The 21,302-nt window shown below is 38.2% G+C and overlaps 1 protein-coding gene across 1 annotated transcript in view; it reads left to right on the forward strand.

Moving 5' to 3' along the window:
• Window positions 1-21,302, forward strand: part of LOC149540903 (uncharacterized) — a 158,035-nt gene that overhangs the window by 34,539 nt on the left and 102,194 nt on the right. Inside the window, exon 3 of the mRNA XM_089799759.1 lies at window positions 2,201-2,414. Coding sequence (XP_089655885.1) covers window positions 2,201-2,414 — 214 coding nt within the window. The remainder of the gene's footprint in view (window positions 1-2,200; window positions 2,415-21,302) is intronic.

Here is a 21,302-nt window from a genome sequence, read left to right on the forward strand (position 1 = left end):
ATGGCAACGCTCACCGCTTGGAGTCATATTTAAGCATAAAGATTATATTTATCATGATTTAAGTTATTATGTTTTTACATATATTTATATATGTGTATATATGAATACAACGTCACTAGCTTATTGAATTCTATCTATATTGTACCTACATATATACATATATCTATATACGTGTGTATTTTTTGAGATTATGCATAACTATCATTGTATTCTCTCTAGATACGCACACACATATATACACACATACATATACACACACACACATAGGTGCAATTCTTAGATATTATCAAAGTATCATGGTGGCATCATATGTATATATATATATATATATATATTTATGTACAATTCATAATGTTGATCACTTCCACAGACTCAAATAAGGAGAGGCAAAAGTTCTTTTCATGATATTAAGTGTTTATCAAAGTTGACAAAATAGCTCATGACTTGTCCAAGGTATACTCCATTGCCTAGTCGATAAATCCTTCATCAAGGTAGTTTAGAACCCATACCTGGTGATCTGATGATGGACTAAATTGGTGACCCATTCCTTGAATCCCGTTTAGCAATGCTTCCCTCACTTCGTCTGCTCCTGCAACCAAAATGCATATTCTGCAATAATAATAACATGTTCCTCCATATACATTAAGATATCGATAAATAAAATAACTGATAACTTATCACAACGGCCAACCACTACTAACCTCTATCATAAAATATAAGCATTGATTTTCAGTTTAAATAAAAATCATCAATTAACAAGTCATTTATACATGAAATAACAGTTATTGACTAACAAGTCATTTATACCTGAAATAACAGTTCTTAACTAACAAGTCATTTATACATGAATCAAAATGGTTAATCATAACTTCCTTTTCCCAAGATCATGATATCCAAGAGTTTCTAACTAATCTTGATACTCTGCATTGAAATGGCTTCCCAAAATCCTGAACATGGGAAACTCTGCTTTCTAATTTGTATTAGTCCTGTTTGGACTAATGGGAGCAGTGTATAAGGAGGAAGTGTGCAAGTTTGTGGGTGTAGGGTTGCCTATTGGACTTCAAGAACTGGCAGACAATCAGTATCAGTTGACGGCCTTATAATCAGTGAGGTTAAACGGCAATTAAAGTTTATACTGCTGTAGCAATCAAACAAGATCAGAATTTGCATTATCAAGAGTGTAAGCTATTTTGCCTAAACAGTAATTTATGTTATGTATTGTCATTTTGTACCAATAAAAGATCTATCTTTAGTCTGAAAATGATGCTAGTTTGAATAAGAAATCAGTATAATGTGCTTATTTTATCAAGCTCAGAAGGTTTGAACAGCACAGTAGTTGTTATGTGTTTGTAATTGAGATATGGTGAAGGCTAACATTACATCTTGAACACTCATTACAACTTGAAACATGTGAACTGAGTGGATCTTATCCACTGTAAATGCATGTTAAGTGATAACATCTGCCCATATGGTGTGCACAAACAAATTAGGCATGAACCATACTTGTTTGATCACACATTTTAACATTTTTTTTTTCAGGACTCTAATGAAGTGTTTACTTCTTTTTGAGATATTAAAATCGAATGTGTTGGCCTTGTTTAGGGAGTAAGATCAATTTGTTAGTTTGAAGTAGGTAGGAAGGACAATGCTAAAAATAAAATTGCACGATGGTTCTTTAAGGTTGTATGATGAAGACGTACATTTACAGCTAGGAAAACATCACTGACAATCCAGAGATGTTTGTGCCTGTGGTAGTTAGTGGGATGTCTACAGGAAGTTCTAAAACATCCTGACTGGATAGGGCATTTATATTGAGGACCAAGCAATGTTTGGTTTCTTATGGCATCTTGAATAGCAGTTGCAATGAAGATTCTAATATGATATTTACTGAAATTACCTATTATTCAGCTTGCCATTTGTTCATTTATTTAGCACAGAGACAAATATGGTAGAAAGTTTAAATAAATTCTATCAAAATATTTTGTATTGTGGTTTAGTAACATTTTGACTCACCTATTCAGTGTTATGTTACTAATTTATAAGTTATAACAATGTAAGGAAGTCAGAAATCATGTCAAAAAAGTTTAAATAAATTTAATGAAAATGAGTTCTGTTGTGGCTGCGTAAATTTTTCATTCAATTATTTAGTGATACTTCTAACAGTATGAGCTGGTTAAAATTCATGTCTACTTGAGGACAGGGATACAAAGTCGTAGGCATAGATATCAAGGATCTTGAATATGAGATTGTGGAGGATCAAAGGGAATTTCAAACTGTTCCTGCTTCTAAGCTACCAGCAGATCGCTTCCTCTTTGTGCGCACAGACATTAGTGATCCTCTAAAAGCCAAGCTTGCTGTCAAGGAAGCTGTAGAATGGTTTGGCAATCGTATCCATGTATTGATCAATAATGCTGGTTTGCACATGGAGGCCAAGAACTTTCTTTTTGACATTTGCTTTTTCTGATTATAATTCCTGAGGAGAATTTGAAGGAAAAAAAGAAAAGAATTCTCTGCATATTTTGGTTTCCATTACATACTGTTCAAGTATAAAATAGTTGTATAATAATTTTTTTTGAATGCTTATATTTTAAGGATTATATATCAATTTACTTTTTGAATGACTAATAATCACCTATGTCCCATCCTACATAAGTACACGTACATAGACTAATTTGCTTCTAATTTTCTGTCTGTCTATGCATCGGTATGATTTATCTTCATGGTAGATTCATTGCAACCTTGAGATTGATATTGTTGCCATTGACATTTATATTTGCAAATTCTGGACATTGTTTTGTTTAAAAATGCAAGTAGCAAAACATTTGCGTGAATGCAATGAGTTATTTTGTGATGGTAAAGATACTGTAAGTACAACTTTTAGAATGTTCAAAAACCTGTCATCACAGATGGGCTTTGAAAGCTTCCTGGGATGATTGAATTTTTGGTGCAAAATTGGCCTGTAATTTCTACATCAAATCCTTGGCCTCACACAGATCAAATTCTCTTCAAGTATAGGCTCTGCTGGAATTGATAATTGTTTGGTATTTCAATGGCTTAGTTTCCAAATAGGAAACATGATAGTGAAATGTAACCCACAAGCAATTGTGTATTTTGCTTCTCATTTGCTTTGAGAAATCAAAATTAGAACATTTTAGATTAGCATGGTCTTGGAAGGTTTCATGACGATAAAAGTACTTTTGGCACGTAGGTTCAATGGCCATTTATCAAGGAAAGTTTTGATAAATGGGGGTTGTGAAAAGTTTGTTATTCTTGGCAAACAAATGTTATTCTCGGGAATTCAGAAGTTCGGGAGTGAAATGTTCTTTGAGCTTTACATATTCCCCAACATGCTATCTGATCATACCTATCTAAGGTTCTAAGTCTAAGAAGGGAAATATACTGGAACGATCATGGTCAAGGCTAAGTGGCATTGGGGTTGTTTAGGTATTAATATTATGAATTGTTCACTATGTCAAAAAATATTTAATATTAATTTGTTAGGGAATATTTGGTTGATATTTTTTATCTGGATTAAATTCCAGCAATATAAAGCTGGAAACAAAAGTAACTGTCTTATGGGTGGCAATATAGGCCAAAATTGCCATGAAAGTAATGTTTAGAAAAAATTCTTTTGACTGTTTCCCATTTTGATTGATGTAAATGTTTTACTGATGAATACTTGATACTAACAGTTCTATTAAACCACTATTAGGCAACATTCCTATGCTTGAGTGAATTTGTGTTACTCAATTTTCTTTTGTATATTTAATTATGTCTTGGGGATGTAACGCCGTAGTTAAGCACACTCAAGCTGGAGTAGTAGTAGGATGGGTGAATTCTCGGGAAGTTCTGGTGCTTTACCTCTATGAGCATCACCTAGATCCAATGAGTGCTAGGTGTTCTATTTATTGTCACGAGAGATGGATTCATGTTGAATCACTACTCATGAAATATGGGTCAATGAGTTTGACTTAAAAACTACATAATTAAATCCTTATAGCAATACTTATAGCAATACCACAAAATCATACCTGTTGATGCAGCCACAGATAGAGGGAACCCAATGAGATATGTCCAAGCGCACAACAAGAAACAACAAGGAATAGAGAGAACAATGCCAAATCCGCCTTTATTCAATAGGAAATCAAATTACAATCAGTTGGCAACACACATGACTTCATACATGCTGGGGCAATATGCTTGATTGCTTAAGAAACTTTGGAGATTGATCTTGAATCAGACCTTCGTACTATATTTTCTACACCCAGATTACTACTACTCAAGAGTTCCATTACATCACATATATAGGCATTAGGACACTCAAGTTGGCCTCAAATTCACTAACATTCCCCAAGAATAGGAAATGTAATACAACAAATAGGTTCGGTTCTAAATCATAAGGAACTCATGGCATGGACCGTTTGAGGGTTCACGGTTCTGGATTTAGGTCATCACATGATCCAAGGAATGTGTGAAATGTGCCACCGAAGATTGCAAGCCGTCAGTCTCCATGGCAAATCCAAATTCCACCATCATGTCCAAGAATAGATATGAACATGCTACTCGAGGAAAAATAATTCATAACTGTAGCAATATAGATCCAAATAAGCTGCAAAGCTAGGAACATGATGTTGGACTAACCGCCAATGTTCCCCTTTGAGATTCGTAACATGGCTTAACCTGCTTCTTGTGTTCTATAAGTCTAGTGGTTGTATTGAACATTAATAGGTTGATCTTTTGGTGCAATGACAACCCTAGTTTGTAACAAGTGGTATCAGAGCTTGGTCACAGGTTTGAATCTCCACGGGTAACGCTGAGGGGGGGGGGGGGATTGTTGGACTAATTGCCAACGTTCCCCTTTGAGATTCATGACATGGCTTAACCGCCTCCTGTTTTCTATGAGTCTAGTGGTTGTATTGAGCATTAACAGGTCGATCTTTTGGTGCAACGACAACCCTAGTTTGTAACACATGATTCAAAATAGGCCTTAGATATACTCTGGTCATTGCAAATGCTAAATCGACGATATAAAGAACCATTGGGTTGATATTGGCAAACTCGCACAAACTAGAAGCAAAATATTTTTGGTTGATGCAAGATTACTTTGAACTTAAGATGCTCTTGCATCACCTGCCATTATCCATTAAGTCATAGGGCTCATCAAATTTCAACCATGAATTTCAAAATTCAACAAACTTCAAAGCATCCTTAAGAAATTGTTCAAGTCCACCTTTTGTTTGACTAGGAAAAGGCATAACACTTTCAACAAAATATATTTAAAAATAAAGTTTTTTTAGGGATTTCCCAAGTTTTGACCTAACTGTGTTCATCCATTGACTTTTTTTTTAAAGGTTTTTCATGTCATGTGGCATTAATCTATTTATTTGAGAAGCTATAAACCATCTTTAGTTGTTCCTACTTGGGTGGACTAACGAGCTTTAGGAACTAATCACTTATCTTCCATGAGCATATCCACCAAGTGAAAGCCTCAACCTCTGATTGCTAGCCAAAACTTATTGAAACATGATTACAAATAGGGAGATGGGGCAATATTGAGGAGATAATATGCAAAGACTTTGCACTTTGGGGAAGAGAAGGGTGTTTTAATACTAAATATTTAATGTTTATATTTTTGGTTCTATCTTTATTTTAATGTATCATCTCTAAGTTTTATATTTGAATAGTTACTTTTTTTTTCATTTTATGTTTTCAACCATGTAGATTTGCTATTTAATCTTTTTATTCATTATATTAAAATGTAATATTTTAAAATATTTAAAATACTAGGTTATATTAAAATAATAAATTATATTGTTAATTATAGATAGTCATTACTTGTATTAATATATCAATAATATATATATTAAAAATTTCAAACGTATGAGTATTATAATGATTTTAAATTTATTATAATTTACTATAATAATTAAAATATCTTGAACTCAAACTCAAATTTAGTATTGTAAGAAAATTAACTTTTTTCCCTAATGGGTAACATAACTAATGCATACAAAAGGAAAGATACTTAACACAAAATGGAAGTAGAGAACAATCATATTATATTAATAGCTTAGTCACCGTACACAATAATATTCCATAACAACATGCCTCCATGAAAGGGAGTAATGGTTACATATAGTGTCTGAGGGGTCGCGAGGCAAACCGTTGTGAACGTGTAACTCCCTCGGATGTGCCAATTTTCTAAGTACCCATTATCCTGGCAACATCATCCCCCCAAAAAGAAAAATCTTCTCTTAACGACTTACAATTTTACAAAATAGGAGACAATGAACTAAATACATCAAAACAAAGACTAAGGGGGAGGTTGCATCCCTAGAGTGTCGTGCAACTGACGCAACTCATAGACCTGGTCCGTTCAAATGCGTAAGTCCTTTCGTGTCTATGTATTGACCTCCACAGCCTCCTTCAGTAGAAGTGCTGCCTCCATAGCCTGTGCCTAAGCCACATGTAATTCCTTTTCAGCCTTTTCTTTGTCTTCCAAGAGCACTGCTCGCTCTCCTGTCTATGCTGCCTGTTGGCTCGCCAATTCAGCGGGTAGCTCCTCTCGAGCCCTTGCCTCTACCACATTGGACCTCGCATCTGCAACCCTTTTTGCCTCTTTATCCGCCTCTGTACCCCGTTGGGCATAATAGACGTCTTTATATGCCGCTACTATCTCATGTGCAAGCCTCTTCATGGCTGTGTTGCGTGGTCCCAACTCGGGTTCTGCAGCCCAACTAGCCAACATCTTTGGTGTCTCCACGACTGGCCATCCTCTTGCCTCAAAGCAAGAGCAAGAACACTTGAGACAACCCCTTCGGATATAAGCTCTAATCAATTGCATTTTTCTTCTGTGGGTCAAGGGGTGCTGTCCAATGATTCGACCTCTCTCCAACACATCCTCTAGAGTCTTAATGTACGCCATGGTTCTCTCCACATCCGACCCATAGTCTAGCCCATCCTCAATATCAATATCTTGCTCTGTATCCATTTCTGCCCCTTTTGTGATAGTGACGTCCAAATCCGATGCAGGCCCCTCATCTCTGCGTGCATCCTCGGGTTGTGGCACCCTCAACTCCTATGGTGCTAGAATGACAGATACTCTAGTCAAGACCTCTCCTCGTCTTAGGGATTGGATAGAGGGACTGACATCTTTAGGGGTGAGTCGAAATTGCTGTCGTAAGAACACATTGGCTCAATCCATCACTTCAACACCCTCGACCTCTAGTTGCGCTGGCTGTGCCACACCCACGAGTTCGACCAACAAGGATGAAGCTATAGTAACAACAACCTTTGTGCCAATCACCTCAAGTCGAATTTGAAGCTTCGATAATCCACTCTCATTCGGCTTTGGCCCTTGGTGCATCTCCATGAACCCTTCGGCTGGAACTGCAACTACTGGATTTGGGGCAATTGAACCCACAGGATCATCGACTACTTGAGTTCCCTCATCATTCTCTAGAGGTCTTTCAATAAAGCATGGACTTTCTTTGTGGATTCCTCATCGATGCTTCCCTCGGAGGAATCATCATTTAAGGACTTACTTTTCGGGGCAGTATTGCATTCACTCTCCAGGTCCATTGCACGGTTGTATGCATTCTCGTACAATGTTAGAGATACGATCTTCATCTTCTTCTAGATGGACACCTTTAGTCCCTCGACAAACTAATGCTTCTTCGGTTCATCGACTGCAGCAGATGCCATCTTTCCAATTAACTCCTTCAGACGTTGCCCATAGGCTCTAACCGGTTCATTCTTTGCTTGCTTCATGCTATAGATTTCGGAAAAGATCTCATTATCATCTCTTAATAATTAGAACTCTCTTTGAAATTCCTTCTTTACATATGCCCCTGTTGTCATGTGATTTTTGTCTACATCAGAGTACCAATCAATGGCTCCTTCTCGCAATGTGGCAGGGAACTGCTTCATCCACTCGTCCTCGTCGGTGACTCCGTTGGTCGTCCATATGGTTTCGCAAGTTTGGCAATGCCGGACAGGATCCTCGTTTGCCTGGCCTGTGAATTTGGGCAATTTTTGCTTAGTTGTGGCCATCACCACCGGTTGTTGTACAAGTGGTTATTGTACCCTTGGTGGGGTTGGTGTCTAGTTGCCCGTCTTTCATGTATTCTTTCCATGTTCGGCGTACCGGAGTCAAACTGAGTTTCTTGGTTGCCACGTTCTTGTGCCACCTTGGCACCTTCCGCCACACCGGTTCCTTCTTCTTTGTTCCTTGTTTTCTCTCCTTGTAGTGTGATAGACAGGTTGAGAAACTGTTGCTGTGTTCTTTAAATTAAACATAGCCTTTGCCTTGCTTCCACAAGCGACTTCTCCCCACTTCTTACTCTCTTCAGTTCCGGTGAATAGTAGTCTTCCCTTTCGGTTGTTGCCTCTCCTGTAACACCCTCGTGGTTACCTTTGGTACCACCTCCGTGGTCTCCTTCAATTAACCCATCGACTGGTTGTCCTTGGGCGAGTTGCCTAAACCTTCATTGGTGTTCTACTTGTTAGGCAAAAATTAAAGCATCATGTGTGGCTTCTAAGGCATTTGGTTGTTGCTTCTTATTCTTATCTTTGTTTAGTTGATTTGGCATCAATCTAATCAAACATTATAGTCATCTTAAAACAAAAGGTAGAACACTTTTATTAATTAATATTTCTGTATAGCAGATCAACTAGTGATCTCATTATTATGAATTCCATAGTGTTCTTTATTCTTCTCCCCAAGTCTTAAAGCTTATGGGTTTGTTCTTTGTCGAGTGCCATCGTGTTCTTCCTCCTGGCGACGGTTACATTCACATTCAACAATGTCCCGAAGGACTTCTTGTTTCTGCTGCTCATGCTCTACTTCCTTTGGTTTCTTTGTGCTATGGTTGCCTGTGCCAACAGATGAGGTAGTTGATGCAACAACCTATCCACTGTAGGGTTGACGTTGAGCGCATCCCACACAATGTTCTCATCTACTTCTTGTACGACTTCCCTTTGTACAAAAGTTTCAATCGCTGTGTGAAGAACAAGGAATTCAATTGTTAGAGCATGCTTCCCTTCAAAAATTTCCATAATGCCTTCGACATTGGTCCTCACATTCCCATTTTCCTTAAATGGTAATCCCATTTATCTATTCATTCTGTCATTTCCTAGATTCTATCTGCAACGACACCAAATGTTTTCCCTAATGGGTAACAAAATCAATATATACAGAAGGAAAGATACTTAACACAAAATGGAAGTAGAGAACAATCATATTCAATTCATTGCTTAGTCACCGTACGCAATAATATTCCATAACATGTCTCCAAGAAAGGGAATAATGGTTACATATAATGTCCAAGGGGTCACGACGCAAATCGTCATGACTGTGTAACTCCCTCAGATGTGCCAACTATCTAACTACCCATTATCCCGGCAACAAACTTGAACTCTTATGACATACTCTAATTCTATAATGGCTTAGATAATATCATTGTCAAGTGGCTGATCACATTTGTATTTCAGAATAACCTAGATTAAGGATAGCAAATCTTTTTGAGAACTACACCACCTACATCCTCCCTCTTCCAAGTTATGTTTTCAGATTGTAAGTAGATTTTGCTCTTGTAGAATTGCACATTTAAATCCAAAAAACTTTAACTTGGTAACCCCTACCAAAATTGCTGTTTCTAGGTACAAGAATGGACATCACACTGAGAAGTGAATTACAAATACTTAGTTCCAAATTGTCAAACTTACAACAATTGTTTCATTAAATGTGAAAAGAAATCATTGTGCTAGCTTGAATTTTGAAATAAATTTTGTCTCACATTACTGTCTTTCTTTTTGTTGGTAAAGATGATGAATAGGTTGTCATTGATGTCAGAGGTTGATGATCACACTCATATAAATTTTGGAGATCCAAAGTAATCAAGTATCTAAACAAGCCGCCTAGCTGTCTACTTGAGTTGCTTAAGCTGGTTGGTTTTGTAGATGAGCTACTTGGTTGCGTGCTTGAGCTGGTTTTGTTGGCATAATGATGAAGTTGGATAGATTATTGGTATCGGAAAGCATTAAGTATCAAAGTGGTGTTGTCATTGTTGGCAACAAGGCATTTTGGAGGTGATGGATCAACCATACCGATAGAAGATTGGATTGAATAGAAGAAATTGCAAAGGGGATAGGATAACCAATTATGGAAAAAATGATCAGTGATGGAGATTTTGGATGTTCAAAGTTTGCATATGGAAGAATCATCGGAGTCATATCAGTGTATGTCTAGAGTTGCATCAGCCAGTTTGCAGTACATGCAGAGATTTGATGAAGTGAATCGATGACAATAGTAAGAATAAAGTATCGACAATGTTAGCTGGTTTGAGTCCGTAATCCAGTGGACCAAAAGTCAGAGGATGACTTAGAATCTTATTGAAGTGTTTGGGGCTGATGTCAAGGAACTTGAATTTATGAATTGACACTCTTGCTCACAAAATTGAATTGCTTTAGGAGCTGACTTTGGTAACACGTTTAGGGTTTATCCAACAACTTGAGAAAGTTGTATAAATGGAGTTGTAAATTAAATTGTTACGAGTTGCGAAGAGTTGTAATGCATGAAAGTGTTAAGAGTAGAAGCGTAAGTGTGTTGTGGAAGCAATTCGGAGCAAAGCAATTGAGTGGAACAACGTTGGATCTTTCAAGCAATGAGTGCTATTTTCAGATCACTTTTACTTATTGAATCCTAGCAGGTTCTCCGAGCTAAATCCCTTAACTAGGTCACTCCTAACAGGGTGAGCAAGATCCTAATAGATCTGAAGATTAAATCCTCTAACCGGGTGTCTTGGAGTTCTCAAATCCCTTAACCGAGTAGCTCCTAACACATTTTTGTAATAGCTTTCAATCAGGCTATAGATACTGTAAATTGAGTATGCCCTTAGGAGGGTGATGAATGCTCCTGCGAATGTAAATTAAACATAATGTCAGATTGGTATAGTTTTAGTAACTTGCAATGAATGGTATATTAAACTCCTAATCAGACTGGTATAGTTTTAGTAGCTATGTGAGCTTGGATTTGTGTAGAAGAATGAGTGTAGATATTATATCTATGTTTGCTAGATCTTATGATCTGTTTTGGATGAGTTACAATATGTTTGGTGAAGAGTGGTAGCAGACAAGTGTATAGGAGATAATGTCAGAGACAACTGGTAGCATATTTGATGTATCTTATTAGCGAGGTGGTATTAATATCAACGAACTTGGATCATGGTAGAAGACTTGTTCATGTAGCTATGTTTGTGATAGCAAGACATTTGGATTATTTTGTAAAGTTTGCTGTTGTGTAATGTGCTGTGTACTTTACTGGGTAGCTGAATTTGTTGCGAAATGTATTTTTATCATTGTTAAATGTAATATTTGTCTTGTAATGTATGGGAACAATAATGTAACATTTGTAAGGATGCTTATGAAGGCGTGTATGCCTTATCATGGACCTATGTAAATAATTGTATATTGGGGAAGCCTTTCCAAGTTGACCTAATCAATTATATGTGGGGGTATAAGGGAATAAGAGAAAATAGTTTTCCTTGGTTGGGTAATGATGTTTTATGGTCATCATAGATATTGTGGATGTGAGCTTTCATGTTGGATGATCAGAGAAGAGCATAGATTGAGTTGGTTGATTGAGATGAGCTTCAATGGAACTATTTTGGCAACTAAGTTGTGTTTACCGTATAGGTTAATTAAGAAATGCACACAGACAATGAACATATGAACAGCATAATTCTTTAGATTATTCGCATATGCCAGAACATTACATTATGCTTAATAAGATGAATGATAGAAGATGAATTACAATGATTCCAGACGGGATATAAATACTATCCGCCGAACCTTCCCGGAGGAGTCCGTCGGCCACAAACATTATGTCCGCTACAAACTATTTACCCTTCGGCTACAGAATACAGAAACACCGATGACAATCATCCCGTTGGCTACAGAAACACCGACGACAATCATCCCATCGGCTACAGAAACACCGACGACAATCCAGTCGGCTGACACCATCCCCCCCAAAAAGAAAAGTCGTCTCTTGACGACTAACAAAATATTTGAGACAACTTAACAAACAAAATACATTAACAGAGTAACTACAACAAGAAAAATTTGCTTCTGTCATATCACTTCCACATTCATCCTGTTATATCTGCAGCCTCTGCTAACACAATAGTGTCTCCTCAAGCTGACCTTGATAGCCACCCGTGCTGCTTTCTCTGCTTCCAACATTGGGTCCACTGAGCTAAGTGTCGCTGTACTGCCTTCTGGATGACCCACTCCTCCTGAGCTCTCTATGCATCCACCAAGACAGCCTCTTGGCCAACACCTACTCCCGTGCCTCTGGTTCACAGACACTCCATGCTTGCAGCAGCTTCAAGTCTTCTCAATTGGTCACACTTCATGACTGATATCTGCAATGACTGGGGGTCCAAAGGGCAACACCCCCGACAAGGTCGAGGGGCAGCGCCCCTCGCTGCCAAGACCAAATTAACACTCCGAAACCCACACAAAATTGCATGGAACACACTATTTTTGTCATTTTTTGCCGATTCTACACTCTTTTTGGCAACCACTGATGCTTCCCCTTCCCTTTGGCATCATGTGCTACTCATTTTGAACTATTTCAAGCTGTCGTCTTTTTTTTTTTTTTTTTCTTTGGAAGAAAACCCCTCACACCCATCTTCTACACAAACTCGAATAATCTCTCCTCCGCAAATGAGAAACAGAACTCCAACAATCTTTCGCTGAAACCTAAGCTTCAAATCTCCCGACACACAAACAAACCCTTCCTGAACTGGAACAAAAACTTTTATCCAACAATTCGCGAATGTTCCCCCAAACTCACATCACATCGCTCTTAACCATCCAATGATTCGAACGACGATCCTGCAATTTGACCGTAATGCTGCTAATCTCTAAGCGCCCAACTAAATATACGCCGCATTCTTCCCACTCCTCTCAAAATTTTGAGCTTCTGCTGGTTATACGCATTTAGTTTTCCCTTGTCTTCCCTGGTTTCGAGGTATACAGATCTGCTTGATCGAATTGAAACATCGTTCCCCCGTGTGAAGTTTTCTTGCAGCGAAGATGGCATGGAATAATAACAACGACGTTATATTGTTTTTCACTCGCGGCAATTAGATTGAAATCCGTGGCCTCCAGATAACGCCGCGGGAACAGGTCCTCCACCAAATGCAACGAAGAGGAATCGAAACCCGCGGAAGATGTAGAATTCGCGGCTTGACAACCCCGCGGAACACCTCCCGCGGATAGGTGCTCGCGGAGCACCTCCTGCAGGCACCTGCTCGCGGACAGATGCTCGTGGAGCACCTCCTGCGGACAGGTGCCCGCGGATTTTTTTTTTTTTATTTATTTTAAATTCAAAATTTTTTCTTTTTTTTTAATTCAATTTTTTTTCTTTTTTGACCCAAAAAAAAAAAAAAAAGCACCTCAATTTCGCCTTCAGGTGTCGCCATTCTGCAACGACGACGACAAGGGAATCATCTGATCATTCTGTGACGGTGATGGCGATGACATCTTCCTAGCACGGTAGGATCCATTGACTGCGTGAGGTAGCTCTTGCTCGTCCAACGTCCCCAACTTTACCACTCGATTGTCGCCGACCTCTCGGATCTGATATGGTCCAACCCATCTTGCCTTAAACCTTTCTTGTTTGCTTTCATTCCGATCGTCGTACTTGAGTACCAACTGCCCCGGCTGAAACTTGTTGAGTTTGTCATGCCACGCCTTATGCCTGTTTTGTGTCACCTCTGTCGCCCGCATCTAGCCTATTTCCTTGTTGTCAGTACTCTTCAAGTAATTTTATGGTGCGATGCATTCTTTTCTTCCTGTGCGGTCCGTTCACTGTGTACCGAATGGTGGGATCTTTCTTTTTTCTAGGTTTGGACTGTATGTTCTTCCCATCAGCTTTAGGCGTAACCGCCTTTCCTTCTTCCGCTGCTCTGTATTCCTTCAGACACTCATTTTCCTTTTTTTTCTCACCTTCGTCGACCCTTAGCATATTACAACTTGAAAACAATTCGTAGTCTTCTATCTGCTAGTGGTAAAGGCCATTCACCGAGTCTAGGTTGTCACCATTTGATCCTCCTTCGTTGTTCGGTTCCATTCTCCTCTTTCCTTCATCGTCATTTCTTTCATTGTCACTGTTGCCTTCACCTTCTGAGTCTGACGATGTTGCCTCCTCACCTACCATTTGTGTGTGCAGGTCAATTATGAATCTTTTGCCTCCGTGCTCCATTGATAGAGTATTTCGTTTCCAATCATGTTTTACTTTTGCTTGCACCAACCAATTCCGTCCCAGAATAGCATCATATCCTTTTCTTTTCAATGGAATGACTACGAAATCCAATAAAAATGGTTGCGTTCCAATAGTTACTGGTTGCGCTTTCAAGATTCCCAACGGTTTGATTCCATGTTGGTCTACCGTGAGCAACTGAAATGCAGGTGGCCACAACGTCGGCTTTCCCAACTTCTTCCAGGTATCCTCCGGCAAGACATTCACACCGGACCCTCCGTCAACAATTGTGTCTGTCAAAACATTTCCCAAGATCCCCATCTCAACGACTGTCGAATGCTGTCCGGATGTGAGTGCCAGTAACATTGGGTCTGTTGTCATCACTTCCCTACTGTCCCTTCCCGTGTCCTCCGTTGCTTTCGAAAACGGTGTATGATTCAGAATGGCCGTTCGTAACTGGGGCATTGTGAGAAGGAGGTCACTTATCTTGATCGGTATCTCCGTTTGTAAGATCTGCCATACAATGTTTTGTTCTGCGAAGTTCCTTGCCAAGGTGTCGGTGATGTCCTTCAACTGAGATGTCCCTGCCGACGATGCCTTTCCAATTTTCGCCTGCGCTTCCCCCAATTTTCTTTTTTCCTCCGCCGGCAGTTTTGCTTGCCTCCGCGTAATTGCTAGAACCTCCTCTTCATTCGTGTCGATAGTGATCAAGTTTACTCCAGACTTTTGGCACTTGGCATCTTCATGGTCGGTGGGTCCGCATCATCTGCATAATAATTTCGATGTGTTTGCTACTGTACAATCCCGCGCAAAATGACCCCACAAATTACATGCTCGACATTGAACAATCGGCCGTCCATTTGCATCATACTGGGTTCGACCTCGGCTCCCATTATTATTGTTATTGTTTGCATTGTTGTTATTTTGCCCTCTGTTATTATTCCTGTACCCTCCGGATGTGGCACCTGCGCTATTCGTATTTCCACTACTGCCCGACGGGGAAGCCTCCTGTGTAAGAAGCACCTGCGGAGATCCTCTTGTCTTCATGTTAAAGGGGCACTCCTTTGTCGAATGGCCCATGATTTGACAAATGTCACAGAATTGGTTCTTTGGACACGATCCTTTAGTATGACGGTCGTTCTTACGCTCCGTGCACCACAACTCACTGCCTTTTGGCTCCTTCTGCATGTTTTTAAATTCCTTCATCATGCGGATCATGTCCTTCTGTAAGGCGCAAACCTTCTTGCTACTGCCTTCATCGTCGCTGCTATCTTCTCCGGCAGGCTTGTCGTCATCAGAATCAGATGAGCTAGTGTTCTTCTTCTTTGTTTTCTGCTCACTTTCGAGGTCCAATGCTTTGTTATAAGCTTCCGTGTATGACGACGGCGACACAATTTTCATTTTCTTTCGCAACTTCGAGCGTAGGCCTTCCATAAACCATCTTTTCTGAAGTTCGTCTGCTGGCTTACTTTCCATTTTATTTATCAAATCTTTTAATTTCTTGGCGTAAACGCGGACGGTTTCGTTCTTCCCCTGCTTAGTATTGAAGATCTCTGCTACAATTTCATTATCATCTCGCAACAGTTTAAATTCTGCCAAAAACTCCTTTTTAATGTTATCCCAACTATTTAGCTTTTGTGGATTTGTATCAGTAAACCAATCAATTGCTTCGCTTCGTAGGGTGGTCGGAAATTGCCTCATCCAGTCGTCTTCATCAGTTATCCCATTTTCCTTCCAGATCGTTTCACATGTTTTGCAATGTCGAATGGGATCGGCCATACCATCGCCATTGAACTTCGGCAGATTCTCTTTTGGTCCCGCCATCACAATTGGTTTCTGTAAACAAGCGTTGCTCAGTCCTGCAACATTGGCGCTCTTCACTCCCACACCGGCGCTCTTCACTCCCACACCGGCAGTCTGCACTCCCACACCGGCGGATTGGTCTCCCACATCGGCGGACTGCACTCCCACACTGGCGGTCTGCACTCTCACACCGGCGGACTGCTCTCCCACACCGACGGACTGCACTCCCACACTGGCGGACTGTTTTCCCACACCGTCAGACTCAACAGCTGCGAACCTTGGTGAAGAAGGGTGTTCTGAAGTTGTCCCCTACGGAAGTATATCCCGGACGAAGAGTTCACTCCACGCTCTTGCTCTGTTGGCACTCCGAGCCGTGCGAGTCAATGCTCTTCCGTTTGGATTCTCTTCCCTCGGCGAACACAAATTCAAAAACTCCTCCCGTGCTTCTTCCACCAATTCCACCCGCTGTCGAGTTTCCTCCAACGAATCTTCTGTGCTCTGGTTTCCATCGGCACTCTTCTGAAATCTCTGTCGGCGTTCGGCTTGTTGTGCCAGAATTAAATTCTCTTGCGCAGTACGGATTCCATCTTTTCCCTTGACCTTATTCCTATCCTTGTTAAGCTGATTTGGCATAAATCTTCATTCCTCCCACCTTCTAGGTTCATAAGGCAACGACGCCAAATGTTTACCGTATAGGTTAATTAAGAAATGCACACAGACAATGAACATATGAACAACAGAATTCTTTAGATTATTCACATATGCCAGAGCATTACATTATGCTTAATAAGATGAATGATAAAAGATGAATTACAATGATCCCAGATGGGATATAAATACTATTCGCTGAACCTTCCTGAAGGAATCCGTCGGCTACAAACATTATGTCCGCTACAAACTATTTACCCGTCGGCTACAGAATACAGAAACACCGACGACAATCATCTCGTCGGCTATAGAAACACTGACGACAATCATCCCGTTGGCTACAGAAACACCGACAACAATCACTCCGTCGGCCACGGAAACACCGACGACAATCCAGTCGGATGACAAGTTGCATATTAGTCAGTTCATCGATTTGGATATGTTATCCCAAAGATATGTTCTTCACAGTTGCTAAAGCATTTAGGTAGTGGGTCTGTTTGTTTCTTTATCAACCTTTAACAGGATTAGAACTTTCTAATAAGGGTTCAAGGACTCCTAATAGGGGTCTAGCCTCTAACATGGACTGTTGTACTGAATGCATTGGCTCCTAATTGGGTCACATCCTTTCACAAGAAACTATATATTTGTAAACTATCTTATGGGTACCATCCCCACTAGGGTTTTACTAATGAGCAAATCGTTGTGTTATGGTGTATGGTCTCTCATTGTTGTGCATCGTTGTTTTCTTCATTGGAATTCAGATTTATAAGTTTGTATTTAAGTTTAATTGGTCACAAATAATCTCCCCCCCCAGTTAAGTGTAAAGTGTGGACTTTACTTCTTAACATGATCAACTATTTATTGGGCAACTTTGACAACTTTGCAGTTGGGTAATTGTTGTTGGAGCTGAGTTTTATGAGGAGGATTTTGCTATCTTTAAAGAAGCTTAATGTACACCTTGTAAAAGTTACCTTTGACATTATTCAAATATTTTAAAGCTAATCATTAGAACTCTACTTGAGTAGAATTATAGAATAATGATCTAAGAAGTTAGACTTTAGATGTTTATACCGCTGGGAAATTATTGTGGCTTCCATATTTTGGGGATGGATCGATCCACGTTGTAGGCATCATTAATGGTCATATTGCTTGATTTACTTACAGATCTAGTACAACAATGAGGAAGCTTTGATTCACCCATCTTTGGAGGAAATCTCTCTTAGTGGACTATTGACAATTTGCCTAAGGTTTGACCCTATTCTTGATCATTTCATTTAAGACTAAGATATGACATTGGCAAAGCAATATAATACCTTGTTCGACGATGGAGATGGTCCAAGTGATGGCCAATAACATGACTTATAAATAATTTAAGACCTATTAAATAAAAGATAAGTATTCCATGCGTGATTAATGCACATGAATTTTAGTTATTCATGCTATAAATATGAGATAGTAAATCGTGCATGCTTTATCATTGGTATTTCCCTTTGGCATTAGTTCAGTTTTATGAGCTATTTGTAATCTCTTTTCAATACACCTTCAGGATGGAACTCATTTATGGGAAAAGAGCTCAGTGCTTGCAGTCATGGGACTGGGTTAATAACTGAAAAACTAACATTCTAAGGGAGTTTGATACATCTGTCAGAGGTTGATACTTGGAGCTTTAGAAGGTAGTCACATTAGCATGAATGTCTGGTGCAGCCAGACCTAGGGAATCATCCATAGTTTATTACATTCAGTCATGTTACTATGGAATCAAACAAGAAGTACATTTGGGTACAAGAATTCACTCCTGCGCACAATGCTGTGATTATTGAATTAACAAATCATGTGCTTGATGTTGAATTTCTTGGAACAAGATATTTTCCATGGTTGGAATATATAAACTGGGCGTGTTTAATGTCTTTAGTTAGGGTCCATTATAAATGATGTCTTTAAATCAATTCTAATATTTATAATAGTCCTTTTAATTAACAAATGATGTTATTATTTAGATTTATGATTTAAGGATACACATCTTATACAAGTTGCCTAGACACCATCTTTGGATTCCCTCAAAGTTTACAGGTCCAAGCCTGTTTCATAACCATTTACGTGACGTTGACCCCTACCCTCTATTAGGAAAAGATCCACTAGATTGGATTTATACAAGCCCCTCCTTGGTAACATTGTATATTTTTTTATCATTAGTAGTAATATTAGAGATAATAATATCAGAGGATTAAACTATCATTTATAGAAGGAGAATACCCCATGAGATGATTTAATTTTTTTATTTGTGATAATGGTTATTCCATATAAATCTTAAGTATTGATTCTATTACTATAAGTATTTAATCATATGTCATAAACATATGTATAATAGTGAGTCCATTATCTTCATTGGCTGGCACTACTATATAAAATATATAGAAGCACACTTCGTGGGGTCTGTTAATTTGTGTGACCATGATATCCACACAGGTGAAAGTTAAATTTAAAACATAAATTATAATTACTATGTATAAGTGTCAGGTCGCTGACTTTGTACGAACCCGAGCACTATTTATATTTTATTATTTTACAACTGGTAATTCTTGGGGTTCAAAACCCAACTGTTTGCTTCCCATTTTATATTGTTTTCTTGTTACTTTTTGCTAACTTGAGATGCATTAATTTGCATGGACTTATACCTCTAGGGTTTGGCCAATAAGAAAGTTGAAGTTTAATATGAATTTCTTCCTATGTTTCTGGTGTCTTTCCTATTTGTGCGATGTTGTACTTATAGCACGAGGTCTATGAATTATCACAATCTATGAATGATTGCATCATATGAAAGGACATATCATTAGTTAAGGTTATTTAGTTTATTTAGTATATTAGTATATATAGGTGAATATAAAAAGTAGTATAAGATATTATTGGAATAGATTAATTAACTTCTTGTATTGCATCTTTAACTATTATTAGTTGTAGATAACACATTCAATTTATAATCTAATATTTATAATCTAATGTATAATATTTATTTAACAATATTCAATATTAAATTCAATTATATAACATTTTATCATTAGAGGTGGATATTACAGTCCTACCCTCTCAAAATTGCTTGTCCTCAAGCAATTCCAATTTTCATTAGATTGCCAAGATCACAACTTATCCATGGCTTTGATTTAAGTTCCAAGTCTGAATTTGAGGATATTATTGAGAGTTTAAGAATTAATTTTATGAGTGATTTAATTACATGAGTGAATATAGGATGGATTCCCTTTTAATATGTTTAAGGTGTTGAGTTGTCTTAAATGGTTTCACACATAATTTGACTGATATCTTGAAATATGATATTAATAGTTTCAAAGTCTTGTTAGGGTTTCTTGATGATTGTCTCAAATATATAGATAGATTTGTGCATTTAAGATAAAAGTAATGAATAATCTTTAATAGATTTGATTGTTATCATATTTAATACAAGTTCTCTTTGCTCCTTACTTGACCTTTTTAAGAAGGATGGGACTGCATGTTCGTATCCATCATGGACACTTTCCTCAAGGATTTTAAAATCATCTTCTTACCCATCTTGGACTCTTTCGTCAAGGCATTCGAAACCATGTCCTCACCCATCTTGGAATCTTTTCTCAAGGCATTGGAACCATCTCCTTACCCATCTTGGGATCTATCTCGAGGAGATTTAATTTACCACTCCCATCTTAACAATAAATCACTTGTATTCAATAGTTTGATCTTTTCATTATTGAAATGTTATTTTATCCACCTTGGAGGATGGCAAGATCATGCTCTGATACTACTGTAATGCTCCAGTTCAGGTCCATTATAAATGATATCTTTAAATCAATTCTAATATTTATAATAGTCCTTTTAATTAACAAATGATGTTATTGTTTAGATTTATGATTTAAGGATACACATGTTATACAAGTTACCTAGACACCATCTATGGACTCCCTCAAAGTTTATAGGTCCAAGCCCCTTTCATAACCATTTATTGCGACGCTGATCCCTACTCTCTATTAGGAAAAGATCCACTAGATTGGATTTATACAAGCCCCTCCTTGGTAATATTGTATACATTTCTATCGTTAGTAGTAATATTAGAGATAACAATATTTGAGGATTAAACTATCATTTATAGGAGAATACCACAAGAGATGATTTTATTTTATTATTTGTGATAATGGTTATTCCATATAAATCTTAAATATTGATTCTATAAGTATTCAATCATATATCATAAACATATGTATAATAGTGAGTCCATTATCTTCATTGGCTGGCACTACTATATAAAATATATAGATGCACACTTCGTAGGTCCGTTGATTTGTGTGACCATGATATCCACATAGGTGAAAGTTAAATTCAAAACATAAATTATACTTACTATGTATAGGTGTCAAGTTGCTGACTTTGTATGAACCCGAGCACTATTTATATTGTATTGCTAGTAATTCTTGGGGTTTGAAATCAAACTATTTGCTTCCCATTTTATATTGTTTTCTTGTTACTTTTTGCTAACTTGAGATGCATTTATTTGCATGGACTTATACCTCCAAGGTTTGGCCATTAAGAAACTTGAAGT

This window comes from Cupressus sempervirens, chromosome 9 (genome assembly GCF_028749045.1).
Source record: "Cupressus sempervirens isolate cs-2001-9-10 chromosome 9, ASM2874904v1, whole genome shotgun sequence".
In the NCBI taxonomy this organism is placed as follows: domain Eukaryota; kingdom Viridiplantae; phylum Streptophyta; class Pinopsida; order Cupressales; family Cupressaceae; genus Cupressus; species Cupressus sempervirens.